The 23,346-nt window shown below is 40.7% G+C and overlaps 1 protein-coding gene across 1 annotated transcript; it reads left to right on the top strand.

Moving 5' to 3' along the window:
- The first annotated feature begins 18,995 nt into the window (after positions 1-18,995).
- On the top strand, positions 18,996-22,900 carry LOC128588604 (ubiquinone biosynthesis O-methyltransferase, mitochondrial-like). Its single transcript, XM_053595509.1, is given in 2 exon segments — positions 18,996-19,109; positions 21,739-22,900. Coding segments are annotated over 2 exon segments (1,218 nt in total). The 3' UTR covers positions 22,843-22,900.
- Positions 22,901-23,346: the final 446 nt, after the last annotated feature.

Below are 23,346 nucleotides of genomic sequence, written 5' to 3'. Positions count from 1 at the left end.
GAACTGAAATCTCCATTTCTCCAAGAAGCCCCGTATATCCTCTTAGAGGAAAATGGTGTTTATAGATTCTAACGTGGGCTGCGTGATGGTCAGTGCCATTACTCAGTTGGTTATTATTTCTGTATCTTTTCTATAGACAGAGGTGGCAGATACAAACATATATATGATAAAAAGCATTAGGCATTCCTGATCTTTTAATCCCAAACGCCATTGTATTTTTATCTTAATGTTAGAATATATATCTTTATCTCCCTTTTTAACATCAAATTTTAATTTTTTCAATTTCAAATTTGAAATATCGAATTTTGGCTTTTCATGGGAAAATCAACATAATTTGTGTTCCCATGATAGTCTCAGTATAACAAAACCAACCAGGAATTAGAAGGGGAAGTATCTTCCCAGGATGTAGGGAAAGGTCTAGACACAACAGCCAAGGAATACACCCACACACGCAAGATTAGACTGGCAAGGAAGGGACAAGGTGGCCAAAGTGGACAATGGACCTGGTGCCACATCCACATCACTGCCCTCATCCTCAAATATCCCAGCTGCCTTCCTTTCAGTGAACTCCACGTACTGTTGATAATCTGAGATACGAGTTCTCAGAGAGATCAGAAAATTTGTCCACTACATTTCTCCCAAGTATCTTAGTCCTTTCAGTCTTCTGTAGAATACCATAGACTGAGTGGTTTATAAACAGAAATTTATTTTTCACACTTCTAGTGGCCGGGAAGTCCAAGATCAAGTCACTGGCAGATTCCATGTCTGGGAGGGCCCACTGCCTAGGTTGGAGATAGCCGTCCTCCCAGGTTCTCACATGGCAAAAAGGAGACAGAGTCTCATTATGTTGCCCTCGGTACAGTGCTGTGGCATCACAGCAACCTCCAACTCTTGGGCTTAAGCGATTCTCTTGCCTCAGCCTCCCAAGTAACTAGGACTATAGGCACCCGCCACAACGTCCGGCTATTATTTTGTTGCCGTCATCACTGTCATTTTAGCTGGCGCAGGCTGGGTTCCAACACACCAGCCTGGGTATATGTGGCTGGCACCCTGCCCACTGAGCTATGGACATGGCCTTTCTGGAGTCTTCATCTCAAAAAAAAGAAAAGAGAGAGAGAGTCTCACTATGTCACCCTCGGTAGAGTGCAATGACGTCACAGCTCACAGCAACCTCAAACTCTCGGCTTAAGCAATTCTCTTGCCTCAGCCTCCCAAGTAGCCAGGACTAGAGGTGCCCACCACAACACCTGGCTATTTTGTTGTTGTTGTTGTGTTGTCATTGGTTAGCAGTCCCAGGCCAGGTTCAAACCCACCAGCCCAGGTATATGTGGCTAGCGCCCTAATGGCTGAGCTATGGGCTTTGAGCCCTCTCTGGAGTCTTTTATCAAGCATTAATCCCATTCATGACCTGATCATCTCACCATTGCCCCATCTCAAAATACCATCACACTGGGGGTTAAGCTTCAACATGAATTTGGGGAAAGATATAAATATTCAGTCCATTCAGTCTACCCATAACAACCACTGGCAATGAATCGGCTATGAAGGGAAGCAACCATGAGACTAAATGAAAGACAGGAAAGTAAATGTATGCAAAGATGAACTGTTTTAAGATACAGTAAAGAAACCATAACACAAGCTACTGAGGGGCCAAAATGTTCTAACTCCAATAAACAGCTGAGTTTCTCACATGAATTTATGCAAACTCTATGCCTACAGGGCAAGTTGAACAGAAAAACTGCACAAAGTCTATACGGATACTCCAGGTAGATGTTGTCTATACCTCATAACCAAGATAGAAAAAGGAAACATAAATGAGAGCAAGAATAACATGAAGCTAATTCATCTGTTACAATTACATTCAATTAAAATCAGTAAGCAATACGCATCCACTAACCCCTTCAATACTCCAAGCAACACACTATGAGTTATGCAGGAGGACCAACAGCGAGTAAGACAAGGCTTCTGCCTTCAAGAAATTTATGATGGGACAGCACTAGCAGCTCGGTGGGTAGGGCACCAGCCACATACACCCAGGGTGGCAGTTCAAACCCAGCCCAGGCCAGCTATAATGACAGTGACAACTGCATCAAAAAAATAGCAGGCCATTGTGGCACTGTAGTCCCAGCTACTAGGGAGGCTGAGGCAAAAGAACCATCTGAGCCCAAGAGTTTGAGGTTGCTGTGAGCTGTGACACCACAGCACTCCACCGAGGGCAACATAGTTAGACTCTGTCTCAAAAAAAAAAAGAAACTTATGATGAATAAATCACAGATTTGTTGGTTTTTGTTTTTAAATGCTTTAGGTAGATTGGTTTCCTCAATTGACTTTTGGAGAATGTAATTTGGCTAAATGACTTTGGGGAATAGATCTTCAGTGAAATGATCCGCTGTTAACGTCAGCATGTCGTAAAAGGTACAAAAGAAATGCAAATAATATTCTTTTGGAGGGGAGAGGTGAGAGAAAATAATTTCTACAGGGACATTTGAATCGGTCTTGAGGAATGAGTAGGAATTTAAAAGATACAGAGAGTAGGGTAACAGCATGGCACAGCGTGGGGAAGTGGCAGGCCTATTTTGTGACATCAAATCCAAGATTTGAGCAGATAAAAACCCTATCCATGCTCCCTGGGCTAAAAAATATTCTAGTTCCTGCTTTCATTTCAAAAATGACTATTCTAGTCAGTCAGAAACAAGCAGAAAAACAAGTCCTGCCCAATGAAACCACCACCCTTTCAGCGCATCCATCAGACCCACAGTTTACCATCCTAATCCTCTTTATCTGCCCTCTGTATCCCCCAGCTAAGCCAGGAGACCAGGGGGCAACTGCGGGCACTTGAGAATGCTCCTCAGACCATTGATCCTTGCCCAGGCCAATGCTACGTCCAGCAAATAAGTAGTAAGGCCTTGTGTGCCCTCATTTCCCCAGTAAGAGGAAAGCCCTTTAGAACCCCAAGTCTAGGATTCCTCTTCCCAATTTCTTGTTTGAGTCATAAAACAACTTCTCTTAAAGGAAACATACCCAAAAAACAGTTCACCTTTAGAAGTTATTCAGATAAAGTTAGCTCGGAGTTTTTGCCCTTTCTGGTCCTTAATCAGACTAGGGTACACGGCAACCAAATTCCCTCGCCAGATGGGTAAGGTCTCTGAACATCCGGGCAGTTTATCATGGCACTCAAGTGTATCATTTTTTTCTAAATACTTTTTTTTATTTGTCTTTCTCTCTGTTTCTTTCTGCATTGGAGCCTCCACCCATGAAATTGAAAGATTTCTAGTAGAAATTCCTTTGTTGCATCAGCTTTGGAAATATGGATTACAGTATTCTGTGAAAAACATTTATTACCCTGAACTGTGACTCAGACGTTGTTGCATTTCTGGGGTTATAGATTTTCTTTCAGCTAAACTAAGGCTCTAAGTCACAGTGACAGTTGTAATGTGTGTAATACCACAGTACCAGATTCTATTACACACATATTTTTGCTAGAGGTTTACGATGTTAAAAAATATTTCTTCTTTTTTCCAATACCTTTCTGCACCTGTTGTGTAAATATATTAGAACCTATAACACCAAAGTCAATTTCCAGATGAAATGTGCACAACAACAGTAGTTTGTCCTTTAAGTGGGGGGAGAAGAGGGAATGTTGCATCCAAGCTAATGATATTCAAGCACAATATTGAATTGTAATAAAAGATGAATGAGAGAAAGTGTGTGTCATTGTGAGGGATGGGGAAGGTTACAGAAAGCTGAGGCCAGGAAAGTATTTATCATGGACGTAGCTGCAGGCATTGTGTTGAAAAATCTGCAGGCTTATTTGCAAGTGTGTTTAATGGGAAAATGGAGCAGTCTATAAGAGAAAAGAATTTCTGAAGATTATCTTTTATCTGAGATTAAGATAAAAGTTAAGAAATGGGTGAGAAAGAGGAACATCAAATTCATCAGTGGGTCCTGTCAATTCCATAAACACAGGAAGAGGTCTTTGTTAAACGGCCATAGGTTCTGTAATTTGTCAAGGCAGGTTAGAAAAGGTACACACAGGAGAACAAAGTGGACTTAATTAGCCACCCCAGTTGCAAAGCCTTCATCCATGAGACGACCACACCGACAAGTCCTTCCATGTTTCTTTAGAATCCAAATTTTATTTAGCACTCGAAACACTTCTTCTGGGCCTTTAACTATATTGCTGTATGTCTCCTTAAAGAATCCAATGTGACTAACGCCTTTATGGGGAAAAGACCTGATTGCTATTGACCAAATCATTTGAGGCAGAGAGTGAAAAGATACCAAGAGCAGAGATATTTTTAAAATCATTCTTTTGACTAAGTTTCGCTTCTTATATTTTTCAGTCATCTGCTTGATCAATAGTTAGAAGCAAAATTGAAAAAAAAAAGCATATTTGCCTCTACATAATAGATGGTAAACAATTTAAGTGATTTATCTCTCTACTTCTTTGTAATGCTAAAACCATCTAAAGTGGTTACTTGGAAGGATTTCTTAAACCCTTAAAACGTTCAGATTTGGGGAAATGCATAATATTAAATTTTTGTAAGATTATCTTGTTAGAACCATATGGTCAGCCTAATACCTTTAGGTATGAGTAAGGTTTGTCTTGATTGTTCATTTACACTGTTAATTGGCTTGAGGTAACATCAACCCAACAGTAGCAAATAAGGACATTGGGAAGTAGTCTGAAAAGAGACGAGGAAAAATTATCCCCAGGACTGGCTATATAATTTGTGGGGCCCAGGGCAAAATAAAAACACAAGGTCCCTTTTCTTATCCCAAATGTCTTATCAATGTATTTATCCCAAACAAGCAACTGTGCCTTCCACAAGAGGAATTCTGATGAATCCAAGTATCTCCTTATAGGAGAACCAAGGCTGTTCTTTATTGAATTTATACAAAGTGTTCCTCCTGTATTAACAGAGCTATATGAAGCCTCTGGCCAAGTGAAGTTTTTTCTACAATCAGGGTCTCAAAAAAAAAAAATTCAGCCAGGCCTACAGAAAATTAGAGTCACTGCATTTGCAAGATTGGGTTGTGTGATGATTAATTTTAAGATACTGACTACCTTCAACCTCACAACATTAACCCAAACAGCAGATAAAGCATTACTGTGAGGATGTTTCTGGAATAGAGTGGCATTTGAATCAGTGGACTGAGTAAGGAATATCTGCCCTGAGTGGACTCCTAGATAGAACTAAAGGCACAGGGAAAGCAAATGTTCACTTCTCTGGAGCTGGGACACCCCTCTTCTGCCTTTGAACATCAGAGTCTAGATTTTCCAGCCTTTGGACTTGGATTCCAAGACTTGCACCAACAACTCCCCACGTTCTCAGACCTTTGGCCTTGGACTAAGATTTACACCCTTGGCTTCTCTGATTCTGGGGCCTTCAAACTTGGACTAAGCCACACTACCTGCTAGGGACAGGTAAGGAACAGGGCAAGAAGGAAAAGATAAGCAGACCATTGCTGAAGAAAAGAAAAGCAGGCGATCGCTGAGACAGAGGAAACAGTTCTTCAGCTTAGACATGGTAGGGAAGATAAACTATTCAGGACTGCTTCAAAAGCAGAACTAGCCAAGATTGTGATTAGAAAGTTTTGAAATTCAGAGACTATTCAACTTCTAAGACAAAGTGATTGATTAAGAAGAACTTTTTTAAGAAGGTAGTCAGTATCCCATGATTAATCAAAGCCCTATTAATATCTTGGAAACTTTCCAAAGGAGAAGTTAGTTACGAATAGTAGGGAGTCAGCTTGATCAAGACCTTACATGAAAGAAATGCATAAATATTAGAAGCAGGCAGAGAAAAGCCAAGAATTGAAGAATAAGTACAAGGAGAAAAGCTTGCAAGGGATCCTTCTTCATTTGCAAGGAAGGGACCCACGGCTTCCTCCCACGTATGTTCTATCTGCTTATAAACTTAGGTGTGCTACATTTGTAAACTTTAGTGTGCGCTATCTGCTTATAAATTTAAGCATGTTCTGTATACTTTAAAAAATTAAACTTTCCTGTGAAATTGCCCCTGTAGCTTGATTTCCTCTTTTCACACCAGCTCTGCTACTGCCAGCCATGTCAAAGTGCCTTTAGATTTGGTGGCTGCTTGCTAGTAGCACCCAGAGACAGCCTGAACGAGGGTTGGGGTCTTCATAGCCCCCAATGCTACCAACTTCCCTGGCTGCCTAGTTTACAGATGACCCATGCTGGGATCTCTCAGACTCCATAACCAAGTGAGCCAACTCTCCTAATAAATTCTCTGACATCTATTTATAGTTCTGTGTCATACAGATACAAATAGCCTACTGCATCTATCTCTTCAGAGAACCCTGATTGATACAGGTTGTATCTTCACTTTGAGGTCCCAGTCACTGCTGGGAGGAAGGTGGCATCAGTCAAAGGGGCTTTCTGTGGTATAGACCCATTTTGTCATGTAAAGAGATCTTCTTTGCAGATAAGACTGTCCTTTAAAAGCATTTACTCTGCCTAAAATACTTCAGGTAGTCCCTCTTGCCTAAACCATTGAGCCATTGAGTGGCTTCCCAATGCCTACCAGATAAAGAACAGAATTCAGACCCTCCACCTCATCTCCCACCACTCCCAAAAGGCCCCTCTGCTTCTGCCCAGTGTGTGAGCACCACCGCTCCACCTCCCTGGCCCGGGCTGCTGCCAACGACACTTCCTCACTCACCATGTCTACCTACCAAAGTCTCACCCACGCACTAGGGTTACATGTATTCTGTTTCCTATTTGCCTTTGTCTATTTTTTATCCACATTTATCTGCAATGAATATGTATTGCTTATGTTACTCTTAAAGTTATTTTTAATTTTTAAAAAATATTTAACCCATCTTTCAAAATATAGTTCAAATGTTCCTTCTTTCATAATTATACCATATGGAAGAAATGCTAAAAATAATAAGAACTAACACTTATTATACATGCAGTAGGGGCCCACCATCATGCTAAGCATTTATGTATAAATATATTTTCTCATTTATTCTTCACAGCCAACCTATGAAATGTCTCAAACCTACAGATTAGAAAACTGAGGATCTGAAAGGTTGTTATGCAATTTACACAGGTCTGACTGCTGGCAAGTGTCAGAGCTAAGGTGTCAATCAGCTCATCGAGCCTCCTCTTGCCCCAGTTCCTGACCTTAACAACCACGTCCCTTGAGCTGGTCCATAAAGCAATGGTCATGGCTACCTCATACTGTAGGTAATTGTGTATTGGACAATTTCTCCTTGTACACCATAACTTCCTTGAAAGCATTTTGCATTTTTTCAGAATGTGTAGCACAGAATTCTACACATAATAATAAATTTACTGAATTTTCCTGATTAACAAACTAAGGCCCAGAGAGATTAAGCAACTTGCCCAAGTTCCCACAGCCATTCTGGGACAGAGCTGGAATTAGAAAACAAGTCCTGATTCAGCCCTGCTACCTTTCCACCACACAATTGGGGCCTCAAGAAAATTTAGCCAGGCCTATAGGAAATTAGAATCACTGCATTTGCAAGATTAAGTTGTGTGATGGTTAATAAGCTTCATAAACATTAATGCATAGGTTTATTTCTGGGGCCTTCTGTATCTGATCCTCTCAGGCCACATGGTTTGGTTATAATCACAAACCAGTAAGAATATTAATAATTGGGCAGGCTCAGCGCCCATAGCCCAGTAGTTACAGCACCGGCCACATACACCCAGGCTGGCAGGTTTGAACCCAGCCCAGGCCAGCTAAACAACAATGACAACTGCAACAAAAAAATAGCCAGGTGTTGTGGTAGGCACCTGTAGTCCTAGCTACTTGAGAGGCTGGGGCAAGAGAATCTCTTAAGCCCAAGAGTTTGAGGTTGCTGTGAGCTGTGTCACCACAGCACTCTACTGAGGGGGACATAGTGAGACTCTGTCTCAAAATAATAATAATAATAATAATAATTGAGCATATAAGTTACAAGTTGGTTGAGTGGAATATATTAGAGTTAATGCCTAAGAGATTTCTCTTCCAATGTTTATTTTATTAATGCAAAATAAACTTAAAGCATTGTAAAAATAGTGGCTGTATTAGTAGTGGTAAGAAGTGGTGCATGAAAGGTTTGCTTAATTGAATTGACCATCAGGTTTTTTCAGAACACACATGTTTAAATTTAATCACAAAAGAATACCTAAATTTAAAGTATCTTTAAATAGGTATATGTTTAATGACTGATATTATTGAACATTTATGTTTTGTTATTCAGACCTCCCCCCCCCAAAAAAAATAGTAGGCTAATTCTGTCACAAAAATTATGTTGTAACCTGTTTTATCAGAAGCAGCTAGAAACCTTGATCAGGTTGTGAGCCCCCTACCAAGCCTTAAATATAAATTTGACAACCAAAGTTATCAGAATCATATAGAAGGTCCTCTTGGGGGCAAATATGTTGATGAATAAAGAGAGAACTACTCTACCTTTAAAAAGATCACACAGGTAATACATGGTCATTATTTTGAAAAATTACTGAGAAAAAAATGAAAATCACATTCCTATGATCAAGTGATCATCAGTTTAAACATGTTTCTGTATCTCCTTCTAGATTTTGTCCTTTGTTTGCAGAATACATATTTTTCACCAAAAATATAGGATTATACTTTACACAATTTTATAAGCTGTCCTTTTTTACTTAACATACCTTTAACATCTTTTAATGTAAGTACGCATACATTACTGTTTCCTGCCGACGCAGTCTACCATGGTACGCTTGCTCTATAATTGGAAATAGGTGTAGACAAGTGACTCCAAGCCACAGGAGTAAGATGGCGCATCTGGAGGCTGCGGGCTGTAGTAGTAGGCTCAGATGTTGAGGCAGCCACTCTTGTTGCCCATTTTCTTTGGGTCCACTTTGGACCCCTGCAGGTGCAGTGGACAGTTCTCAGCGGGGGCCCATTGGGGTTGAACTCCCATTGCCCGCAGCTGGCTATACCCCAATACTCAGGAGGATTTGAAAATGCATTTTTTCCTTAATAGAAAAGTTATTCCTATTACTAATCTCTCTCCCATGGCGGGAACGGATAGCACCATAAACATTACCCTCCCCCTCAATTCACCAGAATCCATCCAGCATCCACCTTGCCTGGAGCAGGGCTCCTGTCCTTCTGCTGTCCATCCCTCTTTCTTTCCTGCTATATCCCCTCAGGTTTTTCCACTTTCTCACCTCCTCTGTTTTGCCCCCAGGGACCCGACTCCACCTTAACAAAGACCAGGCTGGGAACAGAGCTCCGGAGCCATCTAGCATCTGGCGTCAGGTCCACAGGAGGCAGATCTCCTGAATTCCTTGGAGTTGAATATCTACAGAGCAAACAAACCTTTCTCTTGCTAATATTGGCCACACCTAATATCGCATCTCACATACTTCATTTCCAGTCCTTGCCTTATCTGTTTACTAAGTGTCTTTCTATCAATATTTCTCTCTAAATTGACTCATTTTTTAAAAACTGAAAGAATGAGGCTGTAGCATAAGCAATAATATCCATAAAATTATGGGTTTGTTATGCTGTGCTGTATTTTTCTAATAATTATGAAAACATATATCACCATTAAAATAAGAAAAGTTCGTCTATGTGCCACCTGAAATTACTCCAGTGTACACACACCACATTTTGGGAAACCCTATATTGTGTAAATAAGGACCACAGACTCAAATTTTTAAGTAAGGCTCTTCTGTTTACTGAAAGCTGCAGTGAGGAGGAAGAAACATCTACACACAGCAGTGTCTCAACTCCCACTTTTCTAAAGAGCTTGAAATAACTAATATTCTTTTACACATCTTCATATGGAACAAATATGCAGAACTAGCTCAGCTACCTGAGCAAGCCGTATAAGGAGTCTTTTCCAAGAAGGGCATTTCCCAGCAGTTAAGGGTACTTGGGATTCAGGAGGACTGAGGACAGAGATCTCTCATGACCCGGGGGAACCAGGTACTTCTAGCAAGAGTGGCAGAGTGCAATCATCCTCAGCTCAGCTGGACCTTGGCACCACAGCATCGTAATCCAACAAAATCTCTGCATTCTCCCTCCTTCGGTTTTGCCAAAGAACTTGTCTGTACCAGGAGAGGAGATGGAACAAGAAAGAGAAAGGAAGGGATAAGAAAATCCCGCACTGTCCATACAAACTGCACGGTCTCAGGCGGGCCCCAGGAATCGTTGCATCTTGGTTTGCAGAACATAAAACGCTGCCGGCAACCTGCGTCGTGGGCATGTTATGGTGTAAGACGGAATCCAGGCAAAACCCTATGGCAGGCCTTATAGGGTGTGCTCAGTTCCTTTCTGATGCCTGATATGGCCCCAAAAGCCAGTGATTGTTCTGGGTAAGAATGACCATCTGGGATGTTCCACTAAATCGTAAAACAACATCCTGCCACTTACGCCTCTGCCTACGACATGCAGACCTGCCGTCTCTCCCATCTCTCCCAGTCACGTGTCTCTTGCATTTAAAAAACCTTGGCTAGGCACGAAACAAAGTGAATTTCTTATATATTGTAGAACCACCATAGTTGACCACCTCCCTCCACTGACCACCTCCTTAATTTGACCTAATTTTCATAGACCGGACATGCAGCACATGTACGTGTCAGTACAGTAGGCCTAGTTCCTTATGTTGACTGGCTTGTTACAGTCCCTTAGGTGCTCGACTTACAGACATTCTACTATAGTAAGTTTGTAAAGTCACCTCAAGTTTCTGTGGGCTAATACTGTTTCGGTCTCCCAGAGGGCTAGGATTATAGGCGTGAACCATCGTGCCTGGCTAGAAATATTTTAAATATTTTTTAATTATAGATTTTCTAAATCTATAAAATATAAAGGAGAAAAAAATAACACCCAAAGTTAGTATCGTTGATACCACTTTAATATACTTTTCTCCAGTTTCTTTCTGTGCATTTTCACATCTTTAAAACCATACTGGATTTTTCATTTCCACAAATATTTTTGTATAAATATTTAATTTCCCAGATTATAAAAGTATGATCTGTTCATGAGAAAGATAAAAGTAACCATTCAGGATCCTACCTCCAAAAGGCAGCAGTCATTAATAATTTAAGCATGGTTTTTTTAGCCAGACTTATGTGTTTAACTTTATACCCAAGCACTTAAAATGTTTGCAATTACAAAGAAATGGAATCAACCTCAGTGCACATCAACAGATGAGTGCCTAAAGAAAATGTGGGGGGTATACACACACACACACACACACACACACATATATGGTATGTAGGTATGTGTGTAAACACCCATATAATATACATACACACACACACACACACACATATATATATATCATGGAGTACTACTCAGCCATAAAAAGGAATGAAATGAAGTCTTTTGCAGTAACTTGGATGAAACTGGAGCCCATTATCCTAAGTGAAATATCTCATGAATGGAAAAACAAATCCAGATGTTCTCACTTATATATGGGAGCTAAACTTATACATATCTATGGTTATAAAGTACTGTAGTGGACATTGAAAACTAAGAAGCGGGGATGGTATTGGGGAGGGCATCAGGGAGTTGAAGGATAAACCTACCTACCAGGTACAATGAGCACTATTCTGGTGACAGGTCCACTAAAAGAAGACAGACATATGAAATAACATTACTGACTTCAGCATGATATAACTTATTCATATAACAAAGAGCACCCATATCCCCTAAACTTATTGAAATAAAAAATAAATAAAACAGAAAAAAAATATTTTGCAAGCATCATTTGGTTGGGAGAGCAGAGGTCATAATGAACATTTTTTAAGTTATGCATACTGAAGCATAATTTATATATATAATAAAATTTACCCCTTTTAGGTGTGCAGTATAATGGGCTTTGGTAAATGTATACAGCTGAGTAACCACCATCAAAATCAAGATAAGCTTCATTAATATTTTCATCACCCCAGAAAGTTCCTTCCTGCTCCTTTGGTGGTAAACATCATTTTTAACAGCTGTAAAATATTATATTTTGTGTCTGCACCATAACTTACTGCTGTCCCTACCATTTAGTTATGAATAAGGATATAATTAGCATTGTTGAGAATAAACCTTTATTTACATTTTTAATTATTTCCTTAGGATAGCAGCTCAGAAATAGGATTATCATGTCAAAATTTTTCTGTTGGTTTATTTTAATGTAAGGTTTTTAATACATTTTTCCTACCTATTTTCCAAAAAGATTTTACCACTTTGCACTGGTGGTACAGAATACCCTCACTCTGTAATCCTTCCCAACATGGCATATGAAATTAGCACTGCATGCATTTGGTTGCTTTCATCAGCAAAGATGAACATTTAAAGGTTTATTAGCCACTTTTAGATCTTTTATGAATGTTTTTGACCTTGATTGTGATCTTAGTTTTTAATTTCTGACTTTTAAGGGCATTATATATATTGAGGATGTTAACCATGTGTCTCTCATACTATTGCAAATAATCTTTTTCACAAAATAATTTGTATGTCTTCAAATTTTAATTATACTATTATTTATTTGATTAGGATTTTTTTGTTTGTTTGTTTTTTCTTTTTAGAGAAATGAACTCACTATAGTCCCCAGCCTGGAGTTCAGTGGCTATTCACAAGCACAAGAATAGCACATTAGAGCCTCTAACTTCTGGCTTCAAAGGATCCTCCCACCTCAGCCTCCCAAGGAGCTAAGACTGTAGGCACACACCATTGTACCCAGCTTAATTACATTTTTAAACAAACACAAAATATTAAGTCTACTGGTCTTTTCCTTTGTGATCAAGAAATTAAATCCAATTCCTATGTTAAGTATATAGTGCTTAGACAATCAAGAAGTTACAGAACAAAACTTTTCTTTTTTTTTTTTTCTTTTCTTTTCAGAAAGAAGTCTCACTCTGTGGTTTGGCTAGAATGCCATAGCTTCAGCCTAGCTCACAGAAACCTCAAACTCCTGGATTCAATCGATCCTCCTGACTTACCCTCCCAAATAGCTGGGACTACAGGCACCTGCCACCACATCTGCTAATTTTTCTATTTTTAGTAGAGACATGAGTCTCACTTTGTTCAGGATGGTCTTGAACTCCTGGGCTCAAGTGATCCTCCCACCTCAGCCTCCCAGAATGCTAGGATTTTAGGCATGAGGCATCACACCTGGCCAGGACAGACCTTTTCAATTGCATTTAATTTTATTATTTTTTAAAATGGCGATTTGTCAATTATTTATCTACATATGACTTAATTTTTACATCTCCAAAATTCCTTTCAAAGTAAATTAATAAATCCAGAACAAAATTTGCTCTCATATTTTGTATCTTGATTGAACTTTGTTTCATTTTCTTTAAGAAAACAAAAAGATGGTGGTGCCCATAGCTCAGTGAGTAGGGCACCAGCCACATACACAGAAGCTGGTAGGTTCAAGCCTGGCCAGGGCCTGCTAAAACAACAATGACAACTGCAACAAAAAAACTGCGTTGTGGTGGGCACCTGTAGTCCCAGCTACTTGGGAGGTCAAGGCGAGAGAATCACTTAAGCCCAAGAGTTCAAGGTTGCTGTGAGCTGTGATGCCACAGCACTCTACTGAGGATGACATAGTGAGACTCTGTCTCAAAAAAAAAAAAAAAAAAGACTAGGACAAAATATATGCAAAATACATATTGATAAATAATTTATATCCAACATACATGAAGAGCCTCCAGAGTAGCTGGGACCAGAGGTGCCTGACACAAGCCTGCCTAGTTTTTTTTTTTAGTAGAGACGGAGTCTCTCTCTTGCTCAGGCTAGTCTTGAACCCACCTCAGCCTCCCAAAGTGCTAGGATTATAGGTATAAAGCCCCGTAACCATCCTTCAGTGGTCCTTATCATCGTTTTAACTTTTTAAATAATTGAAGTAAAATAGCATTTCTTTTTTTTTTTTTTTTTTTTTTGTAGACACAGAGTCTCACTTTATGGCCCTCAGTAGAGTGCCGTGGCTTCTCACAGCTCACAGCAACCTCCAAATCCTGGGCTTAAGCGATTCTCTTGCCTCAGCCTACCAAGTAGCTGGGACTACAGGTGCCCGCCACAACACCCGGCTATTTTTTGGTTGCAGTTTGGCCGTGGTATATGGGCCGGCGCCCTACCGACTGAGCCACAGGCGCCGCCCTAAAATAGCATTTCTTATATTTAATAAAGGGAGGTTTCTCTTTACCCATACAAATAATTGCTTTACTTTTAAAAATTTATTTCATTTTATATTATTTTATTTCTATAGATTTACAGAGGTTTTGGTGTTGTGGGTTTTGTCGTTGTTACATGAATGAATTGTCTAGTGGTGCAGGGCTAGCTTTTAGTGCACCCATTGCCCAAGTAGTGTTCACTGTACCCTCCAGATAATGTTGATCTCTCACATTCCTCCCCCCTTTCTAATTTCTAATGTTCACCACTTCATCTTTCTATGACCCCATATACCAATCATTTAGCTCTCACTGATAACACTATGTGCTGTTTGTTTTTCCATTTTTGAGACATTTCACTTAAGATTATAGTCTCCGGTGCCGTTCAAGTTGCTCAAAAGACATTATTTCATTTGTTTTTATGGTTGAACAGTACTCCATGATATGTATGTGTATTATATGTGTATACACACATAGCGCAAAAAAAGTATACACATTTTTAAAAAGGAAAAAAATTGTATTAAAATTTTAATACTCAATATAAAAAGATATATACAAAAAACTCTTAAAATTCAACAATAAGAAAATCAACAACCCAATTAAAAAGTGTACAAAGATCTGGACAGACACCTCACCAAAGACGATATACAAATGGCAAATCAACATATGAAAAGATGCTCAACATCATACACCATTAGGAAATTGCAAACAAAAATAATAATGAGATACCACTACACACCTATTATAATGGCTAAAAACCAAACACTTGACAAAACAAAATGCCGGCAAGGATATGGAGCAACAGGAACGCTCATTCATTGCTGGTGTGAATACAAAATGGTTCAACCCTTTTGGAAGCCTATTTAACAGTTTCTGGCAAAGTAAGCATAGTCTTACCAAAATGAATTGAAAACTTAGTCTACAAAAGCCTGCACATGAATGTTTATATCAGCTTTATTCACAATTGCCAAAAATTGGAATCAACCAAGATGTCCTTCAGTAGTTGAATGGATAAATAAACAATGGTAGATCCATTCCATGACATATTATTCAGCCAAAAAAATCAACCATCAATCCATGAAAAGACAACAGAGGAACCTTCAATACAGGTTGACAGTTTATCTAGAAAAGATGAAACGACAGAAACTAAAAAGATCAGTTGTTTCCAGATTGGAAAGTAGGGAGAGAAGAGACTAGGTAGAAAGAACGTGGGATTTTTAAGGGCAGTAAAGTATTCTGCATGGTACTACAGACACTGCTGGATATATGACCTTATGCATTTGACAAAACTCATAGAATGTACAGCATAAAGAGTGAACCCTGATGTAAACTATGGGCTTCCACTAAAAATAAAGTATCAATATTGGTCCATCAATTATAACAAAAGTGCCACATCAATGCCAGTTGTGAATAAGACGGACAACTATTGTTTGGATAGGGGGATATAAATGGAAACCTCTACTTTCCATTCAATTTTTTTGTAAACCTAAATCTGCCCTAAGAAATAAAGTATATTGATTTTATATATTGTCTTAGTCCATTTGAATTGCTATAAAGGAATATCAGAGGCTGGGTAATTTATAAAGAAAAAAGCCTTGTATGTCTCACAGTTCAACTCTCCAAGAAGCAGGCGCCAGCATCTGCTTCTGATGAGGGCTTCAGGAAGTTTCAACTCATGTTGGAAGGTAGAGGGAAGCTGGTGTGCCGTGATCATGTGGCAGGAAGAGAGAGAGAGAGAGAGACAAAGGAGTAGGTTCTTTTTAAGGATCAGCTCCCCTGGGAGTGAAGAGAGAGAAAATGCACTGGTTACCATGAGGTCAGCCTCAAGCCAGACATGACTAATCAATCCACCCCCTTAACCCAAACACCTACCAGTAGGCCTCCACATGGAGGTTCAAATTTCAGCATGAGATTTTGAAGAAACTAATATCCAAACTATATCACATAGACAGAGAGATAATATACACATATGCAAATCATTTGTACACACACACATATATACATTAAACCCTTCCTGTAAAAAGACTTACTCTCTGAGAAACCTATCTGCCAGAGCTCACCAACAGCAGGATAAATTAATAAATGACAGACAAACAGCTTGTGTCATTATAGGGATATACTCATAAGAAGCCAAGCCTGGTGTGGATTTGAACTCTGTTTCTACAATCATTGTGTAGATTTGGCATATTATTTAAACTCCTTGAGCTTCAGTTTCCTCATGTACAAAATGAGGAAAATAAAAGCCCCTTGAGAGAAGTATCTTGAGCACAACATGTAACACAATAACATATGTAAATGGCATAGAATACACGCTTACACAAAGTCAGCAACTGATCAATGCTGTCATTACCATTTACAACAACAATAATAATAAACAAACAAAATATTCAATATGGTTGCATCTCAGAAAATGTTAGACCAAACTGGGTTTGATTTCTGGATCTTCCTCAAAGTAGCTGACAGGTCTTTTGCTATGTGATATAACTTGAGAAACAGGATGAGGTTTAAGTGAGATACATTCATTCATTTATTCATTAAACAATTATTAGGTAACTAATGTATGCCAGGCTCTGTTCTAGACCCTGAGGATATAGTAGTGGACAAAACTAATTGCCAGTTCCAATAGAGATTGTAGTATAGTAGAGAAAGCAGTCAATAAACAAGCTGAGATATGATCAACTCTCAGATGGAAAAAAGTGAAGAGGAAAAAAAAAAAGCAGGGAAAAAGAAATGAGGGAGGGATCCACACTTATACCTGGGAAGAGTGTTCTGGACATAAGGAACAACAAGAGCAAAGGCCAAGGAGAAGACAGGTGCCTGTTCTGGCAAAGGAGGAGTGGCTGGAAAAAAGGGATGGAAGAAGGGAAGTTAAAGGAGGTGAAAGATCAGAGAAAGATCACCACCAAATCCCGTAAGCCAGAGTGGGGACTTCAGATTCTATGAGGAACAGAAGCCCTGGAAGGGTTTGGAGCACGAGCAAGTTGTGATCGATTTGCATTTTAATGGGATCATTGGGGTAGCTGTTTAGCAAAGAGTCTGTAGGAAGATTTGGTAGGCAGCCTGAATTGACTTACCCTGTTTGGGAGAGGCCAAGATACAGAAACAGGTAAGGAACTAGAATCCAAGCAACTTAAAAACATCCATGACCTTTTACCCCATAACTGCATTAATAGCTATGATTTAATTAAAAAAAAGAAAGAAAGAAAGAAAAGAAAACCTTTGCAAAAAAAATCCATGACCTGCTATACGTTTAACTGTGTTCCCCCCACTCACACACAAAAAAAAGTATTGAAATACTAATGCCCCAGTACCACACCATGTGACCTTATTTGGAAATAGGGTCCTTGCAAATGTAATCATTTCAGTGATACTGTAGCAGGGCAGGTCCCTAATCAAATACAACTGGTGTCCTATAAGAAGACGCCTGTGGATATGGAGATAGAAACTGGACTTAATGCTGCTGCAAGCCAGGAAACACCAAGGATCTATTCCCCACCGGAAGCTCAGAGACAAAGTATTCTCCCCTACAGAAGTTAGAGGCCCAGCCAACACCTTGATTTTGGACTTCCAGCCTCCTAAACTGAGAGAATAAAATCCTGTTGTTTAAAGCCCCTCTTTTTTAGTACTTTGTTACAGTGGCCCAAGGAAACTAACACAATGCCTGAAATTGGTCTTCCTCCAACTGCTGCCAGCAAGTTTGGAAGATACCGGAGTTAACCATCAAATCTCATCCTTTCACACCAACACAGCCCGGGATTCACAAAGATGGTTAGAGAACACCGGTGACAATGACAATGCTGATGTACTTTTCTTTTATTGTTTCCAATGCACAAAAGGCAAGTCTGCACTGAATACGCCAGAAAGCTTTCCAATTAATGCTAGTGGGTGACCAGCCTCTGCTTCACTCCTTGGGAAATGAGGCCACAAAGAGGAAGTTATCAGTAAGGGATTTATGTTTTAGTAGCATGTTTAATTATGATACAACCACGACTGTCTCTTGCATGGGAATTTAGCGTGCAAGATTTACAGTTCTTAGCACAAGTTTTGTCTTTGTTGTCTGAAAGAGCCTTGTTTCTCATGTTTTATTACACTGTCAGCCTCTGTTCGGCTGTGTCAGACTGCCCCCTACTGCTTTGCCTCATCATCTTGCGTTGGCTGCTGCTATTTTGAGTTGGGTTACAGAATAGGTTTTTGCTAGGGTCTGTAAACCTGCCCCCTCCCACTCCTGAAAGAACACAAAACACAGTAATAGTGTGTGTGTGTGTTGGGGGGGGGTGTGTTTACCTTTTTCTTCTTTTAATAAAGCCAGTGAACAAACCAGATATATATGTTTTTGTTTGTTTCAAAACCACACCATCTGACTCAAGCTTGTAAGAGAAATTAAGTTTCTAGAATAAGAGCCCACCCAATTCTTTTTTTTTTCTGAGACAGAGTCTCACTATGTGCCCCTCTGTAGAGTGCTCTGACATCATAGCTCACAGCAACCTCAGACTCTTGGGCTTAAGCAATTTTCCTGCCTCAGCCTCCCAAGTAGCTGGGACTATAGGCGCCTGCCACAACGCCTGGCTATTTTTTTGTTGCAGTTGTCATTGTTGTTTAGCTGGCCCGGGCTGGGTTTGAACTCGGCTCCTTAGTGTATGTGGCCAGCACCCTAACCACTGAGCTACGGGCACCGAGCCTCTTTTCTTCTTTCTTAAGGGCAGCAAACATCTTCAAGAGATATCCTCTCTTTTCATGATATGACAACAGGGAAATGTTTTTTAAGGGAAGCTGATGAAATTTTAACCAATCCAAACAGCCAGAGGAAAGCAGTATTACAAAAGGGGCCTCAAAGGAAGGGTGGGACTGCTTTTCCCCTTCAATGTCGGACGGACAGCACGAGGAAAAGGCCTCCATCCACCCCCCACCCAAGCGGAGGGGAGCAGAGCCTTCCCTCCCTGCCAGCCTGCGGGACCTCCTTTGCCCATGTGCCACTGTCAGTCAGGAGGAAAAGTGACAGAGTGTCAGGGAAAAAGTGTGAGGATACCTTAGTAAGGAAAGAGGAGGGATCCTGGAAATGAGCCCTTGGGCTTTATAACACAAATTGATTCTCAAACTATTCCAGGGGCTCTCCAGCCAAACTAGCTCAGAACAAATTTCCTCAACTCTGTGCTGGTGGCTTTAAAGAATTTGTTCAACAAAACCCAAAAAACCCACCTGGCCTCATTGCAAGGCAGCTTCCCTAATCCCTGATCTTTCCTTTCTGTTCCCCAACAGCGACAGGTCAGGTGTCCCAGCCTGAGTGGCTCTCTGCCAGGCCTTCCTGGGGATGACTACTTAATCTGACCTGCGGAGCTGGGCTACAGCGTGAACACATGCAGCCTCCTTCCCCAGATTTGCTGCGTTTTGGCATACACCGCAGGCCTGTCACTAGCTCTCAGCAAAAGTCTGCCTTCCTGCAACCCTTGTCATGCTGGGGCTTTGTTCGCATCCCTCAGCCACATGCACACACCTTTATTCTCTGTGTCACTGCCTGTGTCCTGCCCCATCTAGGCTGGCAGCCGGTGGAGGGGATGCTGAGGGTTGGGGTGAGAGGTCTTGTTTCCCTGCCTGCACCGATTACTTCTTGGCGTGTGCTCCGGCCAGTGGTCTCTCCCAGGGCCCACGAAGAACGGGAATGGGTTTGGGGGTGGGAATGCCACTGGAGGATATTTACCCTTCTTGCACTGAGCCAGACAAACTCAAAACCTATTCCATAAAAGATTTTTTATGTTGCATGGTCCAAGAGAATAGCCCAGCTGCTGTCTTTGGCTCTCCTCCATTTCTCACTCCCATTCATAAAATCTTTAGAGAAGGCCGTGTGCTGCTCTCTCATAGACAGGATCGAGTTCTGCTCCAGCGCAGAATGAAGCTGGATTTGGATGCAGGTGGCTAGAAGGGCCTTGACCAGTTTGTCTTTCTAACTGCTCAGTCTACTCCCTACCTAATTATCCCCCACCAGGAATCAATAAATCATATTCTGAGCCTCTCCAAAGATCCAGCACCACGCCAGAAGCTGGGGGATCACAGACATTTATTAAACTTCTGGTGTTTGTGGATTTCATATTCACAGCAGTCCCAAAGACCCGCAACCTACAGCAATTTGTCTTTTGCTGAGGCCTAAATTTGAATATTGACCATCATGACACCAGTGTTTAGGAGACAGTCACTTAGTAAGTGAGCCCAGTTATTCTAAAATCACAGTATATGGGTAATTATTTTCTTAATTTGCCATATGCCAGGTACTGCACTGATTATTTTATGTTATCTCATTTAACCATGATTATAACACTTCCATCCCCATTTTATAGATGGGAAATCAGATTCATAGGTTAAAGAATTTATATAAGATCATATAACTAGCTAATGTGTATGATTTGAGCAAGATTTCACAGCTAGTAAGTGTGATTAGATGATCACAGAGCTGGTATGATTGGGGCTAAGAGAGCAGCAGCTGACCCCAGGTCTGTCTTACTCTGAAATGAAGCATTAACCATCTCAATTCCACCTCCTCTGGCACTCTGTTCTCATGTCAGATAACAGCAATCAATGATCATTAAGTCACCAGAATTGTGTTACCATGTGGAAGATGGCCCCAAGTGCTACAGATACCGTTAGTAAACACTGAAAAGGCTACTTGTACTGTGAGAATACATAAACATTACTAGGGTTTTTTGTTTCTTTGAGACAGAGTGTCACTATGTCACCCTCGGTAAAGTACCGTGGTGTCACAGCTCACAGCAACCTCAAACTCCTGGGCTTAAGTGATTCCCTTGCCTCAGCCTCCCGAGTAGCTGGGACTACAGGTACTCACTACAACACCCAGCTATTTTGGGTTGCAGTTGTCATTGCTGTTTAGCAGGTCCAGGCTGGGCTTGAACCCACCAGCCTCGGTGTATGTGGCCGGCGCACATGAGCTACGAGTGCCGAGCCAAGAGGGTGGGGTGATAGAAATACAAGTGTGGAAAAGTCTGGGAGCCTAAATAAAAACAATTCTAATTTTATGAATTTAAGAAATTTTAAAGATCTGGGGGTGAGGGAGAGAAAAACAGGGGTCTAGACACAGCTATCCATGTGTATGAATATCATTATAGACATAGATGAGGCATATTTCCTGCTCTCAGGAGTCTCGCCAGGAGCTCATGGTGAAAAGGAACAACTTGAAGATAAAATCGGTGGTGGCAACTGCACTGAAGACATTCACAAACTGAGGTGAATGGAAGTGATGGAGAACGTGCCTTAGATGACGCAGCTGGGCAGAGGAAGGTGAAACAGACTAAGACGAGACGCAGAGGCAGAAACAAGCATCACAGACACCAGCATTTTTACCCAGATCATAAGCTCCATGACAGCAGGAACTGTATCTCCAGAAATCAGCATGTGGTAGGTATTCAGAAACTATCTGTGGGTGAAACAAAGAAAGGAAAAGAGGGAGCGGTAAAGAGGAACAAGGGAGAAAAGTCAAATGAAGAAAGATTAAACGGGGAGTGAAAATGTTTGCACAGAAGAAGGTGTGTATCAGGAGTGAAGGGGAATGAGGTTGGTGAGCTTGGGTGGAGCAAAGGTAGGAAGGGCCTTGATGAAAGTCGAAACAAGGGAGCTACTCAGGGGAACGTTTTTTAGGAGTGCTTGGGTCTGGGTGCTGGAGCTCACAAGCCAAACGTCTTCACTTAACTGCTTTAGCTGTTTATTCGAAGAATCCGTTCTGTTGGAGTCTACAAATTAAACCAAGAGTTTTCAACGAATATAGAGCCATGTGGTTCAAATCCTGTAGGATGACCTTTTCCTGTTTGAATAGAATGAAAAAGTACAGGCACCCTTGGACAAGACTGTACAGTGCTTCACACACCACTGTGGACAGCAGTGAGATAAAAACCTTCCTGGTCCTGGCTCACAAGTGGTGGGATATGCAAGGTGTGTAGGCGCCTCTTCATTCTATGAATGACTTGAGGGTGCCATTTATTAGAGACAATCTTTTGAAAACAATTCCTGATCATCAGCCAGGAAAACCTTTGTCTGGGATGAAGATTCTCTATGTTGGCTGTGGTGGTGGATGGTTAACTGAACCTCTAGGTAAGCTTAGGGCTTCAGTGATTGGAATCAATCCTGTGGATGAGAACATTAAAACAGCACAGTGCCATAAATCATTTGATCCAGTCCTGGATAAGAGGACAGAGTACAGAGCCTGTTCCCTTGAAGAGATTGTGGAAGAGACTACAGAAACATTTGATGCTCTTGTAGCTTCTGAAGTTGTACAGCACGTGATTGACCTAGAAACATTTTTACAGTGCAGCTGTCAAGTGTTAAAACCCAGTGGCTCTTTATTCATCACTACAATCAACAAAACACAACTGTCCTATGCCTTGGGAATTGTTTTTTCAGAGCAAATTGCAGGTATTGTACCAAAGGGTACTCATACTTGGGAGAAGTTTGTTTCATGGGAAAAGCTAGAGAGCATTCTGGAACCAAATGGTCTGTCAGTTCAAACTGTGGCAGGAATGCTTTATAATCCCTTCTCTGGTTACTGGCATTGGAGTGAAACTACCAGCATTAACTATGCAGCTCATGCTGTGAAATCCAGGGTATAGGAACAGCCAGTGCCTGCTGAATCTATTCTAATGGAAGAAACAGAAGAGCTTCAAGCTAATGTCCACACCAGCCCAGGTGTGCATAAAGAGCTGAAGAGATAAATTGTTTCTGGAGATCATAGTGATGTATGGCTTGAAAGTCAGTTGTTTACAAATGTAATAATTTATCCACTAAGAAAAAATCATGAAGAAAAAGACAATAAAAAGGTCTAAAAGCTTGAACAAAAGTTTTTATTATTTCACCTAATGGCTGCTTTCAAGAGATCCTGTGGGTAAAAAGTTTCACCAATGTTTTGTGTGATCTAGGAGTTAAGTTCCTCAGGCTTAACTATGTGCTGGATTTGGATTCAAACATTAAGAAGTTCAGATTATGTGGGACATGCTGGTATATATAGTTCCTTAAATGATGTGGGGTTTTTTATTTTTAACTGAGTTTTTCTTTTCCTTTTCCTCTCCCTTCCCCTCCCCTCCCTTCAGTAGAGTGCTGTCATAGCTCACACAACCTCAAACTCCTGGGCTTAAGTGATTGTCTTACCTTAGCCTCCCCAGTAGCTGGGACTACAGGTACCTGCCACAATGCCCAGCTATTTTTTTTGTTCGTTTGTT

The sequence above is a fragment of the Nycticebus coucang genome, chromosome 6 (genome assembly GCF_027406575.1).
Source record: "Nycticebus coucang isolate mNycCou1 chromosome 6, mNycCou1.pri, whole genome shotgun sequence".
Lineage (NCBI taxonomy): Eukaryota > Metazoa > Chordata > Mammalia > Primates > Lorisidae > Nycticebus > Nycticebus coucang.
This window is presented reverse-complemented; position numbering and strand designations above follow the sequence as displayed.